This window comes from Poecilia latipinna, unplaced genomic scaffold (assembly GCF_001443285.1).
Source record: "Poecilia latipinna isolate Pla-1442-1.1 unplaced genomic scaffold, P_latipinna-1.0 Scaffold1061, whole genome shotgun sequence".
NCBI classification, from domain to species: Eukaryota; Metazoa; Chordata; class Actinopteri; order Cyprinodontiformes; family Poeciliidae; genus Poecilia; species Poecilia latipinna.
The window spans coordinates 253,208-274,104 of NW_015113677.1; the positions used below are offsets into that span (position 1 = coordinate 253,208).

Genomic DNA, 20,897 nt, shown 5'->3' on the forward strand with positions numbered 1-20,897 from the left:
GGCTTTGAGGACAAAGCGTCCTTCAGGCAACTTCTTATTCTTCTCCCTCGTTCCCCCCCCCCCCCCCCCACCACACACACACACACACTCCCCTCCACACGCACACACACCCTCCTACCCCCAGTGTGTTTACTTGGCTTTACATACTAAAAACCATCTTAAGTGCTCCGAGCGCTTCGGTAACGGGACCAGAGGAGCTCCATGTGGTGACAGCTTCCTAGAAAAAGGTTGGAGGAGGTTAAAGTGTTTATGGATTGATGGCATTTTGGTTTACGCCTTTCATCTGTAATGGATGGTAATGGGTAGCGGAGTTTGTTTTTGTATTTTTCTTCCCATTTGTTTGAGCCTTGGCCTCATTCCAGCCTTTCTTAGCAATACTTCACTAAGTCCGCAAGATAACAAACACTTTGAGTTTCATAATTCTCGGCTCTTTAAAGTTGCAGATTTTTTTTTTTTTTTTTTTTTTTTAGTGTTGATGAGAAAAAAAAGGTTGTTTGCCTTAAATTATTTTTTAAGGCCCAGATAATCAGTCTTTAACAGCTCATTATTACATAACCCATCTGATTTTTATGCCTTCGATAAACCAGAATTGTTATAGAATTATTTTTTCTTCTCTTTCTCAGTTTTGTTTTGCAGTAGCAATTATATCACACATTTAAACTCACTCTTGTTTACATGTTTGTGAAGCAACAAAATAAAAAGATAGAAGCTGCAGCTGGTTGCAGATTTTCATGTGTTACACTGAAAAGTATTAAAAATGCTCAAAAATACTTGAATATTGTAAATGTTTTGTTGGTTAACATGTGAATGATTCTTCCCACACATTTCCAAAAGTGGATATTGGATATATGAGGGTAACATAGTTTTATATTTTATTGTGCTATGAAATATAAAATATTGCCCATTTAAAACTTAGTATCACATTCTTAATTAAAATAAACAAAATATTATTAGAACTGTAATGTTGATGTTATTTTAGGAGAAGTTGGGAAAATTGCTGCTTTTGTGATTAAAAAACATACTGGCTGATGTTGTACATTATTTAGTAAATGACAAAGTAACTTTGAAACTGTTATTTTTACTCAAGGTTGCCATTTTATACTTTCCCATTAAACAAAAGTGAGGTCACTTTAAGAAATAAAGCACGTCGTTTAAGCCAAATTCATTCTTCTGTCCATTCTGGACATTAAAGCCTCTCTGGTTGCTCATGTCTCATTTGTAAGTTTTTTTTGTTTTTTTTTGTTTCAGCTTAATGCAGTAATAATTGAATAAGCACAGAGCATATAAAGAAGCAAACTGAGCCAGCTTGAGTTACCAACCCCTTAACGCCACATATTCATGGGAGGAAAACATGAATATTCTTCAAAGTCGAGCATCAAAGCCGTTCTCCAACAATTTGCGGCTGACTTAAACCTCCAAGCGAGACATATGTACATTTCTGTGTCCGTTCAACACATGGACACGAGTGTAAGAATTTGACGTACTCGAAGCGCGCGCACAGGCCTTCGGCGTCGCACAGACACGTCAAGACAAAGTTACTAAAACCCCATAAAACCCTAATAGGGGTTTCATGAAAGGAGGCGTGTGCAGTGAACAACGGAGATAAAACGCCAAGTAGGACAAAGAGAGGAGGAGGGGAGGAGTGGACACAAGGGATTGTATGTCCTTGTGAAAGCAGGCCTCAGAAACAAAAGCAGCATTGAGCAGGATATCCACTTTAAAGAGAGATTAGCCGGAGCTCACACACCCCTCTGCACATCGCTAGCAGCACCGCCGCCTCAGAAATGAGCTTTGGCTGCAGTTTAGCGGCACGTGGCGCGGCCCTTGATGCTCACCGTCAGCGTCAGGTGCTCTCACTCAGTTTCCTGTTGTTTTAAGCGGAGCGCCCCCACCGTCGTCCCATTCTTTGCTCTCTTCTCTCTCTCTCTCTCTCCTCTCCTTGCGAAACCGCCCTCAGGCCTCCACCTTCCTGCCTCTACACTCTGCTTCCACCCCTCTCTCCTCTCTCCGTCCATCTTTTTCTCCTGCTCTCGCAAACACAAAGAGCGCTTTGTACGTTGCGATGCTGAAGTGAAGGGAAGCCGGTCTCGCTGGCAGCACGTTGGCCCGCCGTGAATCTGAGCCCGGCTAGCTCTGTTCTCCAGCTGGCACAGAGGCGGCCGGTGGTGCAGTTTGGTTCACGCGTCCGGGTCAGTCACTTTGAGGACAGCCGGCATGTTGGTTCGGGATTCATTCATGAACTCTATCGATTTATCTTCTGCATCTTTAAGGCTTTTTTTTTTTTTTTTTTTTTTTACACGTCTTGCAAATTCCCTCTTTGTTGGCATTAGCCAAATTACAGGAGCGTATCAAGTAAACATTTTTACATCTTTCGATTTAAACTGGTTGTTTTTAGGTGTGTTCTGCTTTTCTTTTCTTTCTTCTTCTTTTTTCCAAATGCAAACCAGAGTCTCGAGTCTTTAGGAACCTGAATACAAGCACATAAAAAGCACACAAGCATGCAAACAAGTTTGGCTGTGCTAAACAATGCTTTGGACTGAAACCGTTGAGTCTGAAGACGGACTCTCATAAAGTACAATCGGTTTTCTTTTCAAACACTTTCAAGAAAACTCAAAACCCGACACACTTTGCCAAGGTTTTTACATGAAAGCCTGTGCTGTTGGACACAAAGGAAACCCAGCTTGTAATGAGATGCTATCGCGTTTCATAATCACAGTTTAGGCCCAGAACCGAACACAGAAGTGAAAAAAAAAAGAAGAGAGTCAACCGACTCACAAATCAGCAAAAATAAACTTCTCAAGTTTGGATGTTTGTGCCACTTTTCACTTCTGATTTAAGTTTGTTTATTTTTCATATGAGCTTCTCGAAGTTTCCTGCTGTTCTGGTTGAGAAGCTCCATGTTGAAAATTAAAACGTGAAAGTCAAACAGATTACTGTGTATGTTTGCGATTGATTATGCTAACCAATAATCCGTTTGTTAAATACTCGGCTCTCAACATTTTTTTTATTTATTGTTATCTAAGCCGCTGCATCAGAACTGTCCCAACTCTGCTCTAAATTTGGATGATTTGTTATTTATATTAAGTGTAGTGAAAAAGTGTTTTGCTTTTTCTTTTGTTTCTTTTCTTTTCTTTTTTTTGTCACATTTAAATGTTTCATTACATAACCTGGGTGAAGATAACCACATCCTCCCCTTTGGTCAATTACAAATCAGCCATGTTTAAACACATTTACATATCTCTCGCCACATTTCAGCCTGATTATTGCTAGGCCTGCAGCAACACATTATGCTCTAATCAAAAGAAATTCAATAGCAGATGAGAAAGGAGATAACCAACACTAAACTGTTTGGAAACAGGTTTGGGACTCCAGTAAACCAGTTTTTGAGAGAGCTAAATTCTGCAGGCCTCTCTTGCTTTGGTTAAGTTCATGGTAGAGGTTAAAGGGGAAAGACCGCTGCTGTTCATAAAACTCAGAAAGGTACATCGCACATTTCCCGCCCCAAAAAAAAACATCATGGTGACCCCGAAGACAGTCAGGAGAATTTTTTGTGAAATCCTAAGCAACATTTCACGATTTCATTCCTTCACGGTGCAACAGAACAAAATCGCTTCAGAAAATGGCAGTTTACATTGTCACATTCTTTTTGAGGTGATGTAAATAGCTCATTTAGTTTTATTTATTTATTTTTTACTTTATGATCACCCAACGAAACCTTGACGAGCCAAAAACAGTCTGTCGTTGCTCCCAAGTATAATAAATTTCAAGCTGCCATCAATAGGAGCCACTTCAAGCACTCGAAATGCTGAGGTGAGTGAATCTTTATCAATTTCCCCCAATATAGAAGCATAAATACAGTCATTGTTGGGTTACTGTTGGAACATTTAATTAGCATTGGCCTCAGTTAGAGTGAACTATATGTGATATGTTGCATTTTAAAGCTTTGACAGCCATTTGTGTGAAATATCTGTAGCAGTCTAGAATTCACAACTCGCATCCTCCAGTGTCACATAGACAATCATAACTTCCTGAAATGTTAAAAGGCCAGCCAGTTATGCACGTGTGAAAGGGGAATTATCTGTTTTCACAAAGTCAGCAAGCGTTTTGATTGGATGAACTAGATAAGCAAACTGTTCGTCTTTTCTCTGCTTACTTTAAAATAGTTTTTATACTGTTTATCGATGGCATGTGAGGATTCAGCCGGTGAATTTTCAAAATGATTTTTTGTTCACGTAACAAAAACACAAAAATAATATTACACTGCTGATTGTTTCAGACTTCTAGAAAACTTATCTCAAGCAGGGTATTGACTTCTGCTTTTCTTCTGCCCGTTTGTTTCTTGTAAAATCCCCAAACTGAGACAGGGGAACACCTCTCGCAAAAAAGCACAATCTGTTCTGACAGGTGACTTTAGTGGAATTTACAGAAAACATTTGGTGGACAAAAAATGACAGGCATACATTCCTAAGTGCTGGAGAAGTTATTAACATTTTTTTTACCACGGCGTTCCAGGAAGCGATAACATCTGAGATACGAATAGAAATGCTGGCTGAACACCATTTTTGTCATGGTCGGGCCCGAGACCGACGACCTGCGGTGCAGGACCAACAAAGACTCATCATGAACTCCAAGGTTGACCATAAAAAGTAAATATGGAGCTCTGTCACATTCAAATACGCACACGTTTTATGAGGCTTTTGTTTTATTGCCTGATGTTAATAAATATTATATCATCTCCAGTCATAAGCAGTATTTTTTCACCATTTATCACGTTTACATTCGTCCTGTTTTTATGCAGGTCTGTTGCGGTAATGATAGTGATGACCTGTGTGTAATACTAGCCTGTTGTTGGCCCACCAGAAAGGCCAGTGTGTACACCCTATACTGTTTCTGCTTGCCAAAGCCAGCATGCGTGTGTGTGTGTATGTGTGTGTGTGTGTGTGTGTGTGTGTGTCTTTGAGTCACAAAGGGCAGCTAGGTAGTCTAAATCCAGCATCATATGACCTGAAACTATTCGCTACTTTGAGCAAAATGTGTTTGCAGCCTTTTGTTCTCAACACTGATCCATCAGCATTTGTGGTTTTGTTTTTGTTTTGTTTTTTAAATACAACCTTTCTAACAGTTTTACTAACAGATGATTGTAACTCATGCAATGGAGATTACAACTACTGATGACAGAGATACTGAAAGTCCAGCAAGAACTCCTTGCAAATGGTGCATTATCTGACAGGTTACAATACAAGATAATAAAAAGTTGAGGTTGGTTATTTTAAAGCAACAGAACCAGCTTCCTACCACTTAGTTCAATAGTAAGTGACTCTTGCAACATAGAAGTAAAATCTAAACAGGTACTTAAAATTCAAGGGTAAGGATTACACTACATGCGTTTCCATTGACCATCTTATGGCGCAATTTGACTTTGCAAAAATGAATTTGGATGTTTCGATTTTTGGCCATATTGAAAGTGGTTTATTTCTCAAAGCTGCAACGTAAGCACTTTTTTTCGCATCACGTGATCAACAAGCGGATGTTGCCACTGGCGCAAACTATGAAAAAGACGGTGGCAGAAAGTGGTAGGCCGATCGTGGCGCACCGAGCTTTTTTTAACGACTTTGTTAAAAAAAGCTCAAACTCGCTTTTGAGCATGCGACTCATTTCGTACCATTGCTCTTTATGTTCTCCATAGAGTAGCCAAGCAATCGACCAACTCAGATTCACTGTCCGCTTTCATAGGCATATCACTTCCATTGCTTGTTTTTCCTCAATTTTCTCAACCGTGTATTCAGCTGAAACTGTTTGTCATTCATAACCATCATTTAGGTTCTCAGAGAAAACATCCAGTGAGCGGCAAAGGTGTGGACGAAAAGTCTTGTTGATGTCAGATGAGAGATAAGAGATGAGACTGTGCAGACTGATTAGAGATGATGAAGCAAATAACTACTCATTACAGCCCAGAGTGGAGGAAGATACCATCTCACAAGGCGTCAAGCCTTCCAGCAGCAACACGGGTTGGCACTCTGGTTGGCTAAGAACAGGAAGCCGAGGTTGGAATTCACACGTTGCTCACCAAAATTAGACGACAGACTGGGAAAATGTTCCCACGAGGAACGAGTCTGGATTCCAGCGCCAACATTCACAATATTAAGATGACAGGGTCAGAATGTTTTAAGCAACACGAAACTGATTTCTTGGGTGTGACGATGTGTTCACCGAACTCCGATTGCCTCCACAGTTGTCCAATCTAAATCCACCGGAGCACCCTGGGTATGTGGGGAGATTCTCATGGTTGTACAGCTGACAAATCTGCAGCAACTGCAGCTTTATTCCCTTACAGATATGTGCAGAACTTTGTTGATTATCTGTTGATGTCGAAAAAAATCATAATTTTGCAATTGTGGTGTTTCCACTAAATAAGAAATGCAATTAAAGTCACACGTGAATCAGTCTGTTCATGCAGTAAGCCATTAGAAAAACGTGCTGCGCCGTCATCCTCGTACCATTCCCGTGGTCTTCTTTCTTTTCTGGCAGTAGCAACATTTGGTTGTTCATTTCAATTTATTTTTATTTGTTTTATTTTGTTATTTAGATTTATTTTATTTCGGTTGTATATTTAGATGTAGTCGAAAAACCATCACGTTGAAAAACTGGAATTTTTTTTTTTTTTTTAATTGCCGTGTTTCCATGTAGCGGATTTATTTTCGGAATTCCAATTTGCATTATTTTATTGTCAATGGAAACACAGCATGTGTGGTTTTGTAATGCCAGATGATATCACAAAACTAGCTTGGCCATCGCCTTCCTACCCCATTCTCATCTCCCTTCATTGCTCCATCTGGGTTTTTTCCCCATTCACCTGGATTCCTCCTATTTTCTAACAGGCCAATCAGCAAACAGAAGAAGTTGTGAACAATGACATCCATTTTCTGCTCTGTTTTAAACTTGTAGTCTGCCTGTAGTTTCAGCGGTGGCATCGGAGGAAGTGAACAAAGCTGTTCAGTCTGTATTGGTCACGCTTCCAAAATATTCAATTAACATCAGGATGTTTTTCTTTACATAAAAGGTCATTTCTGGTAAGCTTCATAGCGTCAAACTGGCCATATGTTAGTGATTGGGTAAAATGTAAAATCTTATCAGAGTCCACGCCTCCAGGAAGCAAGGAGCCAGTTCTTACCAGGCTGCCATTAAACATACTGAAGGTCAAATGATGTCCAACCTGTAGTAGCAACGTGTAGCTAAGAAAGCGCGTGTGTTAAAAGTGCAAAGAAATAAGATACTGGCTTCATGCAGCCTAGCATAGAACTAAAATTTTGGAATTTACTCCCAAATTATTTCCATTAAAAAAAAAAAAAACAATCAACATTATGTTTTAGTAAGATTTATGGAGGAAGATGGAAAATATACTAACAGGAAAACAAAATCCTTGACTTGGTTTTAGAAGAAAGTTATTTCCATAGGAAATCAACAATATGTCACTTAATTTGTTAGACTAAAAGAATAAAAGCTAACGTTTGGCAGAACAAAACTGCGTTTCTGTGAAGGCGTCTGGTGATAAAAGGGTTAAAGCCACAGGCCTTGTAAGGTTACTGTGGTGGGAAAACACATTACAGATTTATTACAGCATGAGACGGCGCTGATCTGTACAATGGCTTCTGTCTTGTCTTATCTCTGCTTCTGCTCCGGCTCTATTGTCTCGTGCCAACATGAGGATTTCAGTGACGGGAATCTTGTTTTTGTTGAGGAAAACAGAAAGTCGTGACCTGGACAGGCACAGTTTGCAGCGCACTGCTAACGCTGGTACGCTTTTCTTTTTCCTCTTCTGCCGTCCTTGTGTTTTTATCAATGCTTATCCCTTTTTTTTTTCTTTTCCACCACGTTGTTCCCAGAATCCCTTCAAGACTGCTGTCAGAAAGAGAGAAAAGAGAGAGAACAAGGAGAGGAGGAGACAAATATCACATTATGAGTTACGGTTTCTATTATTGCCTGTGTGGTACGTGGAGAAAAAAAAAAAGGAAAAAAAAAAGTTTTTGTATTCAGTCGAGACATCGCTGTGCACCGTGTCCAAGGCTTGTTTTTGCTTCTCGAATGAGCCGCACCGCTTTGCAACACCTAATTACAGCTGTCAGTGCTACCACACGCTCCCTCATTCTGCTCAGTCCAGGATCTCGTATCCCTCTTGCGTGTCATGTCTCCATTTGTCAAAGAATCATGCGATGGTAGAGTTTGGCACGGCTGGAAGAATGCAGCGATTGCAGATTTTGAGCCTTTCTCCAAAGCTTTCAGAGCTTCCAACAGATGGCAGTGTGAGTCGCTGAATGTGGAAAGGTCAGCTTGGGAAGCACAGAAACGCTGCAGCAAAGATTTTTAACTTTAGTGAAGAGGAGGGGGAAGAAAAATCAAAAATATTTTGTTCAAGCTTCATAAGTTTTATAGACCTGTAAATATTTTTCCTCCTTTACAGATTTATTTAAATCTACTTTCATGTAAAGGAAAAATGAGTAATTAAAACAAATCTGTTGATTTTATCTACTAATGTAACAAAGCTGATGTGACCTTATGCAAAAAAAAAAATGAATACAAAAATTTAAAAAGGTATTTGCCCATTTTAGCAAATCAAGACAGAACCTCGCTGACAACATGAAGGAGGCCGGACGCATCAAGCTCTGGTGAAAAGAAATTAAACACCAAAACCACAACGAGAGTCGGTAACCACAAACAGAGTAAACAAGGAACAATGGTGGACTTTCCCAGGACCTACCAGAATTACCCCAAGAGAGCATTAGCGCCTAATCCAGGAAGTCACCAAGCGACCCAGAGCAACATGGAAAGTGTTGCAGGGTTCACCAGCCTCAGGTCAGGCGAGCGTTGTTTATATTTTTAAAAAATAATTATTAAAATAAAAGCTGTTCATCGGATGTTTCCATGCCTCTACCCGAAAAAGAATACAAAGTGTCTTGCAATTTTGCAATATAGCCTAATGACACCCAAAGTTTAGGAATATATCCTGTGGATTTAGAGGTCAAAGTGGGAACTGTTTGGACGGTGTGTGTCCCTAACACACCACTTCAGGAAAAGCATAAGGGCCAAACTAAGAACATTTAAAAAAAAAAAATTGGAATTATGAGAATAAACTCATACGAGAAAAAAGTCAAAGTGTTATGATTTTTTTTCTGGTATTATTTGGACTGTTTTATTGTTGTTGTTTTTTAAATACTATAGCTTTATTCTCATATTATTTCAACTTTATTCATTTTTTTTTTATTTAGTCTTAAGTCTTAGCATGGCTCTATACTGACCTACAGTCAAGCACGGTGGTGGCAGTGTGATGGTCTTGGACCATTTTGCTACTTCAAGATCTGGACGATTCAACGTAATTAATGGAACCAAGAAAACAAATGAAATAAACTAAATTAACTGATGTTAACCCTAACAATGCCTAACCCTACCAACACATGGACTGATAGGTATTTTTCTCGAACCTACATAAAAGAACCACAGACAATGTATATGAGTTTTATGGCCAAACTTTTGCAAAAGGAGAAGACTCAGCAAACTGCTCCTCCAAGCCGTTCACTGAGCGTTCTAAAGACCTTTGGTTACAGCTTGTCTTTTATTATCAAACAACAAGAGGGAGGATAGGGAAGAAAGACAGCAGAGACAAAATATTACTGCACACAGGCAGTTTCTAAGGTAGGGAGTATTCCGGTTGATAAGGAGGCACCTGTGGAAACATAATTTAAGGTCTGGGAAACACACAGTTAACTTTCACATGAAGACAAACAAGCAGACGGGGCGTCCAGGTCAGTTTATACACACAGAAGGAAGAGAACACTTTAATAATCTATAGACTGAATGTTGATTAACATTAGACTGAATGTTAATCAGGCTAATGTTACCAAAAAATCTCTAACATGGACCAAAGTTGGTTTGGGTAACTTTTTTTATTTCCTACAAAATATATGCTATTTGTATGCTACGGTGGCCTGAAATGTCAAAAAAGCAAAAGCGAGTAATCTATGTGTGGACACACTTTGAGTTGCTGTACTCACAATAACAGCAGTGTGTGTTAGGAAAAGAAAAAGAAGAAAAAACACACACATTCACAGTATTTAATTTCCCCAGTGTCTTGCAAGAGATTCCTATTTATTCTGGATGCAACGCCACGTCTCAGAAAAGGTGCCCTGCAGCCACAGCCTGGTTATGTCGCACCTTATCGTGAGTCAGGTTTATGTCAACACGCTCAGTGTAATCAGACTGGCTGGTTCAGCTTTGGGCAAAACAATTTCAGCCGTTTACAGCGCAGAGCGTATGGGCATGCAGGCTTTTCAGTCGCAGACTGTCTGAGAACTTGGACCTGCGGTTGGAGTCCCCAACGGGGGACACGGGTCTTTGTTTCTCAGGCTTTGTTTGTTGTTTGCTACGTGACAATAAGACGAGGAGAAGCTAGCCGCGTTTGTGTGCGTGTATTATATACTCGGCCCTGTTTATCTGCGTGTGTGCTCGTACAGCAGCAGATAGCAGACGGAGCGTTCCCCAGGGGAGAGCAGGAAGGTGGTTCAGGAAGGGAGTTCCTGTGTGAACAGGAGCTCTCTGTTGTCCCCACCGCTTCTCTCCGTGTCTCCACAAATCCTCGTGGAGACCGGAAAGCACACGAATTCCTGATTAAAGATCAAACTACTAAAGATGTTTGGCGTTTTCTAGAAGTATCCGACTCTTATGTGGTAACCAGTTCACGTTTCACGGCTTTTTGACTGAAAAACTAAAATGTTCACGTCAAGCACTTCAAGGTCGATTTTGGGGAATGAAACAAAATTATGCAAAAAATAAGTGTTTTCAGTCTGCTGTGTAAATGTTTGGCTGAACCAGTTTTCACTGGTTGCAAGTTTTTCCCTCCAAAACCATAAAATCTTACCAAGTTTTTTTTTTTTTTTGTCTCGTTTCTTTTGCAGATATCTCGATACGCTTGAAATAAAACTACAAATAGCTTTTCAAATCGACACAGGAGCTTGTTTTAAATAAATTATTTCTTAATATTGATCATAAAAGACCTACTAGAATACAATAACAGAAATACATTAAGAAGGGAATTGAATTAAGACATTGCCTAATGAAAAAATAGATTGCATTGGATTTTGTTTAGGGGTATCATTTTAATAGAGGCTTGAAACAAATGCACATTTTCCACTGAATATTCCATCGAAGCCCATTTCCACGAAGGAAAGAGTAAAAGCCATCAAGGAGTCATAATTTCGACTTTCGAGGTCATAATGTTTTAGATGTAAAATTATAATTTCGGCTTTCCAAGTCATAATTACGAGACTCCAAGTCGTCATTTTGAGTTTCAAAGTCATAATTTCGACTTGCTAAGTCATAATTTTGACTTTCGAGCTCATAATTACGATTTATTGGGGGAAAATGTGGAAAACTATTTACTATTTTTCCTTCCATTTCACATTTATGCCCTACTTTCTGTTGCTCTGTCCGGTAGACTCCCACTGCAGTATACTGGAAATTTCAGTTTGTGGTGTGGGGGAGAAAAAATGTGAAAACATCTATGGGGATTCAAAAGAAATGTTATTTTTCATAACTTATTTAAAAGCTTGTTTATGATATTAGAAACACTTCATGTACGGAAACCACAATAGGCATATGTAAGCATTTGAACAACCGAGCAGCACCCATATTTAGTTATTTTCTACAAGTCTAGAGATAACACTAAGCAAACTAAAAAACTGATCAATTGTTCTCTGAACACTTCCAACTTGTTGTTAAAGGAACATCACCGAAGGTTTAATCTGCATGCATTTGTGGAGCTGAGCTGCCGGACGGGGAAACCCCCTGCAGCTGAGCGGCCATGTTTTTGACCGTCCCATGTGCTGCCTGCGGTCAGAGGACAGCTGGAGCGTCACCTGTCTCCTGGTCGCATGTCAACGCAGTGCGTCACTCAGACGCATCAGAGAAAAATTCAATGAGAAAAGAAGCGTCACTTCCAAAACTTTGCCGTCCAACCTTTGATTTCAGTTCATTCGTTTACTGGGAAAATCGATTAGATGTGAAGGAAAACGTCTGGTTGTTTGAGCTCCTGATGATTCCTGTTAAGTAACTGGAATTAAATTCAGTGTCACATTCAATTAGAGCAGCAACTAACGATTAATTTACTAATCGATGGTTAATTGATTAATCAGATAATATACTCTTTTTTTTATTATTTAACCACTTTAGATGTTCTTATACAGTAATCAAAATACATTAGAAAGGGAACTGAATTATGTCTGTGCATCTTTTAAATAAGAAAATAAACATTTTATTGCCCATAATACCACTAAAATTATGCCATTTGAAGAGTTTTGGCTAAAACGTTTTTACAGACAACGATGTTTATGTTAATGTAATTAAATGTTTTCTGCAGTTTTGGCTCAACTTCTTCTCTGAATATGTTTTTTTTTTTTCCACAGCAAATGTCTTGTTTTTGAGTTGGCAATTACTAAATTAGTTGACCATTATTTCAGTACTCGATTCATCACAATGAATCCGGTTAATCGTTTCAGCTCTCATTGTAGTTGTGCTGGAAGACACAATGCCACGTCCTAGCATCAACTTTACATGCAGCTGATGCAGATCCAGCTCTGTTTGATCAGGATGAAAATATTTTGTCACAACTTCTTTTACATCTGAGAGCTAAAATGAAAGAATAAATAGATAAGTTAGAAGGATGACAAAAATCTTTGACTCTTTTGTTACTGAAGAAAAGAGACTGAATTATTGGTGTGAACAGGTGGGATTAGTTATTTACAGCTAACTTTATTCTGTTCTAGGACAAATATTTTCTCTTGGTGTAACGAGAGGATTTTCATGCTCAAAGATCTCCATTTATTATTTCCTCTTTTTGTTAAAGTAGGAAATGTAAGTAAAAATGACCTTTTCACAAGCTTCTCACAATTTTGGTCATTTTAACTAACCTAAAACATGAGACGTTTTTTGGTCTGGTTTAACTTCAGACAGTGAGGAACAAAATTGGATATCATTTCATTCGGTGTATGTAAATATCTGGTTCCAGCTGTATGAGCCGGTCTAATATGTCCGTCTCAGCTAGAACGTGTTTTGGTTATGTATGGAAAAGGAAATTTGAGAATGGATATATATTTTATTTTTAGATATTGTATTCCCTGTCCTGCTGTCTACCAAATAATCTGTAGTCTGATAATCCGGTAAACTCTGTTCAACTGGGGACCAAAATTGCAACGTTTGTTAAATTTTCAGCTGCTGCGGTTTGCCTTCACACTGCAATGTGTCAAACAAACCAAACTATTGAAAAACTTGTTCACCTCCTCGCCTGTGGAGGCGCTGCACCAAGAACCGCTGGAGGAAACGACACAAAAACCTTCCTAGGCAAACAGACGAGAGTTTGATTAAAGTGGACTCAGACGGGGGCCGGTGTGAACACAGGCCAAGTTTCCCAAATTCATCCGTCGTTTTTTTAGTCGGTGGTTTTTGCAAGTGCCTTACTAACGGTCTGAGCAGCGTAGAAATATTTTCTGCAGCTATGAATCTGAAAAGGTCTGAAATCTTTGAATTAAAGTATGTAGAAACTCTGACTTGGCGTCACGAGGAAGATGTTTACTTTGCAGTGAGAGCACTGTGTTCTCTGAATGAGGAATTATCAGTAAATATCTGAATAAATCAAACAGAAACAAGCTATAGAAAAAAAAGCTCCACCCTTTTACGCTTCTCTCGTTTTCAGTCACTGTGGTAAAGTGAAAGGAAATCTAATTATATATACAACACAGCGTGAAAATCACCGGCAACAGGTTCACAACCTCACTGTTCCTTCAGGGCTCTGTCACCGGCCAAAGCTGATGTGATTTACTGATAACACGATCAGTAAATCGTGTTATCGCAACGCCGTTGTGTAATTTAGTGGGGGGTTTTTTTCTGTTTTGTTTTTTTCTCCCCTGCTCCATTTCAGGCTCCAGCGAGAAGGCTGATAACTCAGTAGAGTTGTGCCCGAGATGTTTATGATTTCTTATTTATCTGTAATCTTCATCTGGGCTCTGGCGCGTGCTTTGTCTGCTTTGCACAACTATTTAGGTCACAGTTCATTCTCAGACGGGGGTGGAAGAAAGAAATCTGTACGAGCTGAAAATTCAAACCTCTGGTTGAAAGAGTCAGAAAAGAGGCGGCACATTGTGCTCACGTTGTGGTGGCGATCAGCAGAGCCGGTTTCCTCCTGTCTGGTGCCACAGAGATGTCAAGTCAAGTTTATCACTATATGTGCTGTAGAGCATTTCAGCAGTGAGGCAGCTGTGTGACGTTTTTACACCATAAAAACATCACAGAGTTCATCAAATATCTTCTACTTACAAATACGACAGAGCATTACGGCCACACTTAGAAAAAATTAGCAAATGAAACTATGTGAATAAAGTTATGACAGTGTGAGAATAAAGTCAAAATTATGAGAATAAAGTTGTAATATTTTGAGAACAAGTCATAGTATTACGTGAATAAAGTAATAAAATACAAGAATAAAGTCATATTTTTATTACTTTATCCATAATAACATGAGAATTAAATGGTAATATTCCGACTTTATACTTTATTCCCATGTGACTATGCTCGTAATAGTATGAATTTATTCTCGTATAACATCTTTATTCTTGTAATAGTATGACTTTCATCTTGTATTTTTATTACTTTATTCACATAATATTGTGACTTTATTCTTGTACGAGTTCATTCTTGTGGTATTTTGACTTTATTATAGTAATTTTCTATATATTTTTTATTTTCTCAGGTCTTAATTTTCTGCATTTGAAGTTATTTTTTTTATTTCCTTATACTCTGTTGCGTCCTACAAACCAAAGGCAACTCTAAACCAGTGGGGTTTTAACCTTAATTTAAAGCAACTCAGTGTTTCAGCAGTTTTGCAGTTTTCTGGAAGTTTGCTCCTGATTACAGCCTAGAAGCTGAAAGCTACTTTTCTGTGTTTGGTTCTGGTTCTGAGGACACAGACCAGAATCAGAATCAGAACCAGAACACCTGAATGGTCCACAAGGTTGACACGGCAACGACAACAGATATTTAATGTACTTTGGTGCTGATCCACATCAAAGATGCCTTTGATATCGTAAAGCAAAAAGTTCTCCGTTATGATCTCGCTTAAACTCTGTTTCCTTCTGTGACGTTTTGCGACCATCCCCAATATTTGTGATTTATACCGTCGTCCTCTTTACGGCTCGTACCTCCACGGGGAGAATAGCTGCTAAACGTCCCCCTCTGCCATAAAAACGTCCGAGCCATCAGGCGCGCACACAGTAAAAGACGCGGAGACGGAACAAACGAACCCTAAAGCCAATGAAATCGACGTTAACTGTCTGAGTGAGCGCTGCCAGGAGGCGCTCGGTCTGGCCGGAGCCGCTATCAGCGTTTAGTAAGAAGACAGGAGTCTGAATCTGTCCGTTCAGCTCCACGCGTCAGATGTTGGGCTCCTTTGATGTGCTTTAATGTCGAGGCTTTGATTCACAAAGAGCCATTCTTATCACTTTCCACAGGTTTTGGAAGCCATTTCAGTCGTCACAGGTTGTTGGTGGGAGCCTGTAAGTAGTTGTTGGAGGATAAGTCGACGAGTACAAAGCGATTCTTCAGCTCTGAATCTCTTTGTAGTTAGAAACGTGCGTGGACTAGATGTTTTGGGCATCTTTACATTTATAGCTTAAGGTGGGCGTGTGCACCTATCGCTAACCATGTCTGATCTTAGACACAAACTTAAAGGTTTTTGGTTTTATCGTAAGTTTAGAGATTAATGCTCTGTGGTTCAAAACCGGTTGGACAAATTCAAATTTTCCATCACGTTCAAAGTTGGCCGTTCCTCTTAGTTTTGAGTGAGTTTGGAAAGGCCATCATTGGCACAGTGCGCTTGTTATGGGTCGACACAATGTTTGCTTTTTATTTAGAAAGGAAGTGAGATTTTCCAGAGAACCAATGTGTACAAGCAATTGTTAGACTTTTACAAAACAGAGGGGGAAAAAATCTGTATAAACTCTTAATCAGATCACTTCACACTGTTTTCATTATTTACATACTGACTGTAGACTTCAATTCACCATATAAATTAGCTTTCAAAGGTTTTTATATATACCAATCTATAAAACCATGCAATGCATCTTTTTCCTTCCACTTCAGGGTAATTCTTGAAGTCTGTATCACTGGATCCCAGTGAATGCGTGTGTGACGTTGAATTTGACAAAATGCAAAACACTGGGTGAAAAAAAAAAAAAAGAAACCTTTTCCATACTTTGCACAGAATGCAAATTACAGATCACAGACGGCTCTGTAAAGGCAGACGACATCCAGACCGTGAATCGCTTTGAACGGCCCGAGGCCTTATCGTTCTGGATTACTTAATTTGCAGTTCGCAGCAGAACGCAAGGCGAAACGAAGTCATTTCTGCTTCCTACCTCTGAGTTGCAGTAATCACTATAATCTAAAGCTATAGTGAGGTGGAAATTAAAGTGTAGGTGCCGGAAAGTTCCAATCCAACTTTGCATTCGGCAGTCTGTCTGCGTCGGAGTCTGTTTGACTCAGGTGTCACTTCCAAACCCAAACTTGTTCTCTTCCATAGAGTAAATTTCTTTACGAACATCTCATTTTTAGAGATTAGTTGGTGTTTTTGTTCAGAATTTGCTTAACAACTCTTTGTTCAATGAAACCCCTAAAAAGGATTTCTGCGTCTGAAGGTTAGAGCGGGTACTTTTCTCTTCGACTTGCACTAATTTGTCTTTAAGGAAGCAGGAAATAGCCTGGTGAGTAACCAGGAAATGACTATTATTTGTATTGTTGGAAACAAACTCATGAAAGCGTATGGCTAATTTTAAAATGGCTCTGTGTTAGGGGTCCTAGCTGAGAAGAACAAGCAGATTTAGTCGTCGTGGTTTTGAACATTTTATATAGAAATGCAACGATCGCTCACTCTTTTACAGCCGATACCAATTTTTAGGTTTCGTTTGAGGTCCAACTCAGATACTGACAGATTCAGATTTTTTTTTTTTCTTAAAACAATTTTTAATAAAAATAAAAAATCCTCCAGGATCTTTCATGGAGGTTGTACTTTTAAAACTCAAAATGATGCAATCTTCCTTATTTATTCACCAAAACATCTGATCGAGGGAAAATCGCTTGATATAAATCTCTGACGTTTTGGTTGGAGCACCATTTTTTTTATTGCACACATTTTCACATCAACTGGACTTCTTATGGTGAAACTCTGAAAAAAACAAAAGACAAAAAAAGAACATACTAAACATATAATGTCGTCAGTTTCCTTAAAAAAAAAAAAAAAAAAAAGCCTGAGGCATATTCTGCCAAATGATAACTTAGGCCTTTATATTAGGAAGATGACGATATAAGAGAAGCGGTAGAGGTCACCTTACTTAAAGTTCATGAACTCTGAGTGATTTTTTTTTTGCCAGTCAGTCTGGAGTTTACTTGAGCTGATGAGGCGCGGCCTTTTATCTGCAGTCATCCCTGTGGTTAGGCTCTCAGAGATGTGTGTGTGTGCCGGGTGACACACCTGTGTTTACAGTTTATCAAGCACGTAAACAGCGGCGGACGTGTGTGTGTGTGTGTGTGTGTGTGTGTGTGTCTGTCAGCCCACTCATACATCATATACCTTAGCAGCTTTTTGTAATGAGTGGCTTTGCCAGGTAAGACGCCAACGGCGAGACGTGTCATTACGTCTCTCGCTACCCTGTCATTGCGACGGCAGCCACTCTGCAGCGGCACGAAGTCGCCGGCTCGCTCTGGTTTAGCGTGTTGATCTGGCGTTGAACTATCCAGTTAAACTTTCTCTCTTTTCATCTCTCTCAGATTCACCAGATGGACCGGAAAATGGACTCCATCCTGCGGATTCTGACGGAGCAGTTCCCACCCAAGCCAGATCTGACGTCCAAGCCATCCATCCGCCGGGTGACCATCCAGAAGCGCATGGGCGCCAGCATCGACGAGGCGCCCTGACCACGCCCAGGCGGAGGGCGATTAAAACACTGGGACTTCACTTCAACAGCCTCGCCCCTTCCTCAGGGGGACTTCGTCTCACAAAGCATAAGGGGTCTCAGTCTTCCACAACGTCCTCTCTTGTTTTTGTTTTTTTTCTTTTCCATCGGCTTTGGACCCAAAAGAAAATGCTACTGTTTTATGCTAACCAGGGCAAAACAGCCTCTGCCGGCTGAAAAGTCCGACCTCATTCTCCGGACTACCGCCGGCTCCTGCGACCTCACCGCGGCACCCGGTCGCTCAGGCAGCAACATGTTCTATGAATTCATTTCACCACATTAGCCTCGTAAGCGCACTACTCCATGATGTTAATTTATGTGTGGCCTGTCACTGAGCAGCATTCCTCCCTTCCAAATATTATTCCATAGCTAACTAACCCCTTAATGAAGTCGTAATGCAGTCAAAGCGCTCTGGTTTCTCAATGGCACTCGAAGGGAAAAAAAAAAGCTGTAAACCCACAACCGAGCCAAGGCATTCCTCAAATCCGTCTGATTATCTTGGCTCAACCGGCACCTACACAACAGCCTCGCGCCGCAGACACACATCCATCCAGCCTGACTGGACTCAGATTGAAACGAGCGTTTGTTTGTGGAAACTGGATAAAACGGGGAGTGGGGAAGAAAGATTACCTGTTGGTTTTGCCCCCCCTGGACTGCAGTTGGCATGGCGACGACTTACCGCCACAGCAGATGAATTTAATGCACCCTGTGTTTTTAAATGGATAAATAGGATTTTTTTTTTAAACTGAGAATAATAGTTCCCTTACCTGTTGGTGGAGGTCATATGGTTTTGGTGAATTTATAGAAATCCTAGAGACGGTGGAAAGCTAACAGCTTGTCAGACGGATTTAGCTGATTTCAGCAACTTGAAACTGAAGGTATTCCTACTAACCATGCTATTTTAGAGGAGGATGTTTCACAAAAGAAGACTGTGGTTAATTTTGCTGCTTTTCCTGCCAAACACACCTGAATTATTAGTTACTACTAATTAATAATTTAATTATTTTAAAGGTTTAGACACCCCAGGTTTAAGTTGGTGAACCAGGTTATAGTTAGCATCGTCATCTAGCATAACTTTAGCGTAGCGTCACAGGTTTTAACACTTAGAGTCTCAGCAACAAACGTGACTGTCTTATACAAAAGTGTGAAAGGTTAATAATCCCAATTATGCCGTCGTATCCTATGATTACAGTCTCAGCTAGCCTGTAGCTAGCTGTTAGCCTTCCAGCACTTTACAAACTCACTGCCATGGGATGGATTTCTGCTTCAGGTAAATGAATTATTACTGATAGCTTCATAGAAGCTGACCTCAAGAAATATTTAGTATCCATTTACAAAATAATAATAATAATAAAAGATTCAGGCACTCCACATGTATTTGCAAAACAAATGTTTTTGTGGTTTGTTTTGTTTTTCTTGCTGTGATTGCACCTCTTGTCCAAATCTTACGTTTTTGGTGAGATTTTTATAAAGTGATTTTGAAGTGAAGACTTCTAAGAACTTTTTTTTTTCTTATGTATGTTTACTTCACAAACCTTTGGACAAACAATGACATGACAGCCTAATTTTGCACATCCCCACTATTGCTCTGGGTATCAGTGGTGCGAAGTTTCTGGCAGTTTCTGAGCTTCAAGTCAGAAACACAAACTGAACAACTGAGTTTGAAAAATGTTAAAGATCAGATCTGATAAGGGTACTACACATTTAAAGGTAAAGGTAAACTTGTTTGCATCAAATTCTGAGAGAAATTGAAAGCAACACAAGCAAGTACTAACAATGACCACGACTAATGGTCACGCTTTTTGTTGTTGACGTTTGGCTAGTTAGCTTTTGGGCAACAAGGCATCACTGTTGCCTCAGCCCAAGTTCTGGGTGGGAAATAAAGGCACTTTCATGCTGACATTGACAATAAACTATTTTTAGGGAGAAATAATAATGCAGAAAATGTAGAATGTTTATGGTTGGACTTTGGTACAATATTGTGTCACACGGGCCCAGCTTGAGGGCCTTGTCCAGATAGAGTGATACACTCCTGATCCTGAAAAGCATCAGAGTGGGAAAGAAATTATAAGTACTCGCATTTCAGTGTGCTGGACCCTCTCCAGCTTGTAAGTAGAGCATCAAAATGCAAAAAGAAGGAAAAGGAGCAATAGACAAAAGAAATAAGACCATGTTAAGTATTAAAAACGTCATGTTAACTCAAACAGGCCATTAGTTGATCAAAAGCGTAAAACAATTAGCCTTAAAAGGGAAAAAATCAGTGCTTAAAATCTGGCTTTCATAGACTTTTCTGTCCGGCAGTCGCATGTGATAAACCTATGACGTCTCATTGGACATGGGACAACGCACAAACTAACACTGCCATTTTAAACTTATTGAAACATCTTGTGGGACAAAAAACTGAGAGGTTACACTCCCTCAAATTTCCCTCAGGATCCCTCAGGCTGAACACAAAAACACTGACAGGTCCAAAGGCAAGGCACTTACTTGATTTCAGACTAAAAACCTTAAGACAACCTTAAAAACATCTTGAAGGAAGTAAGTTTATTTCCAAAGCTTTTCACAGACGCTTTGGAAATAAAGGTTCTATGGTTCAGATCCAGCACAGGGGAGGGCATTTATCGTATCGTTTATCAATTTATCGCGATAATTTCCTCAGCATGATAAGGATCTTCATGTATCGTTGTCCAAAGCTGACCGTATCGTTTGGATTGTTGGTTTTTACGATTTTTCTCCACCTTTGATACTTTTTTTGTTCTATAAAAGTATCAACAAACATCAATGAATTTAAAAAGGTATTAATAGATTCTTAGTCAATTTTATTGATATCATACAAAATATTGTGATAAA

The 20,897-nt window shown here is 39.6% G+C and overlaps 1 protein-coding gene and 1 long non-coding RNA gene across 2 annotated transcripts in view; one reads left to right on the forward strand and one right to left on the reverse strand.

Annotated features, from left to right (window-relative positions):
• The window catches only part of LOC106959249 (uncharacterized), a 19,317-nt gene extending 17,299 nt beyond the window's left edge, over nucleotides 1-2,018 (reverse strand). The window contains exon 1 of the long non-coding RNA XR_001427307.1: nucleotides 1,435-2,018. This is a non-coding gene — a long non-coding RNA (uncharacterized LOC106959249). The remainder of the gene's footprint in view (nucleotides 1-1,434) is intronic.
• The window catches only part of kcnq1.2 (potassium voltage-gated channel, KQT-like subfamily, member 1.2), a 230,990-nt gene extending 210,817 nt beyond the window's left edge, over nucleotides 1-20,173 (forward strand). The window contains exon 19 of the mRNA XM_015051688.1: nucleotides 17,863-20,173. Coding sequence (XP_014907174.1) covers nucleotides 17,863-18,009 — 147 coding nt within the window. The 3' untranslated portion in view covers nucleotides 18,010-20,173. The remainder of the gene's footprint in view (nucleotides 1-17,862) is intronic.
• The last annotated feature ends 724 nt before the right edge of the window (nucleotides 20,174-20,897 follow it).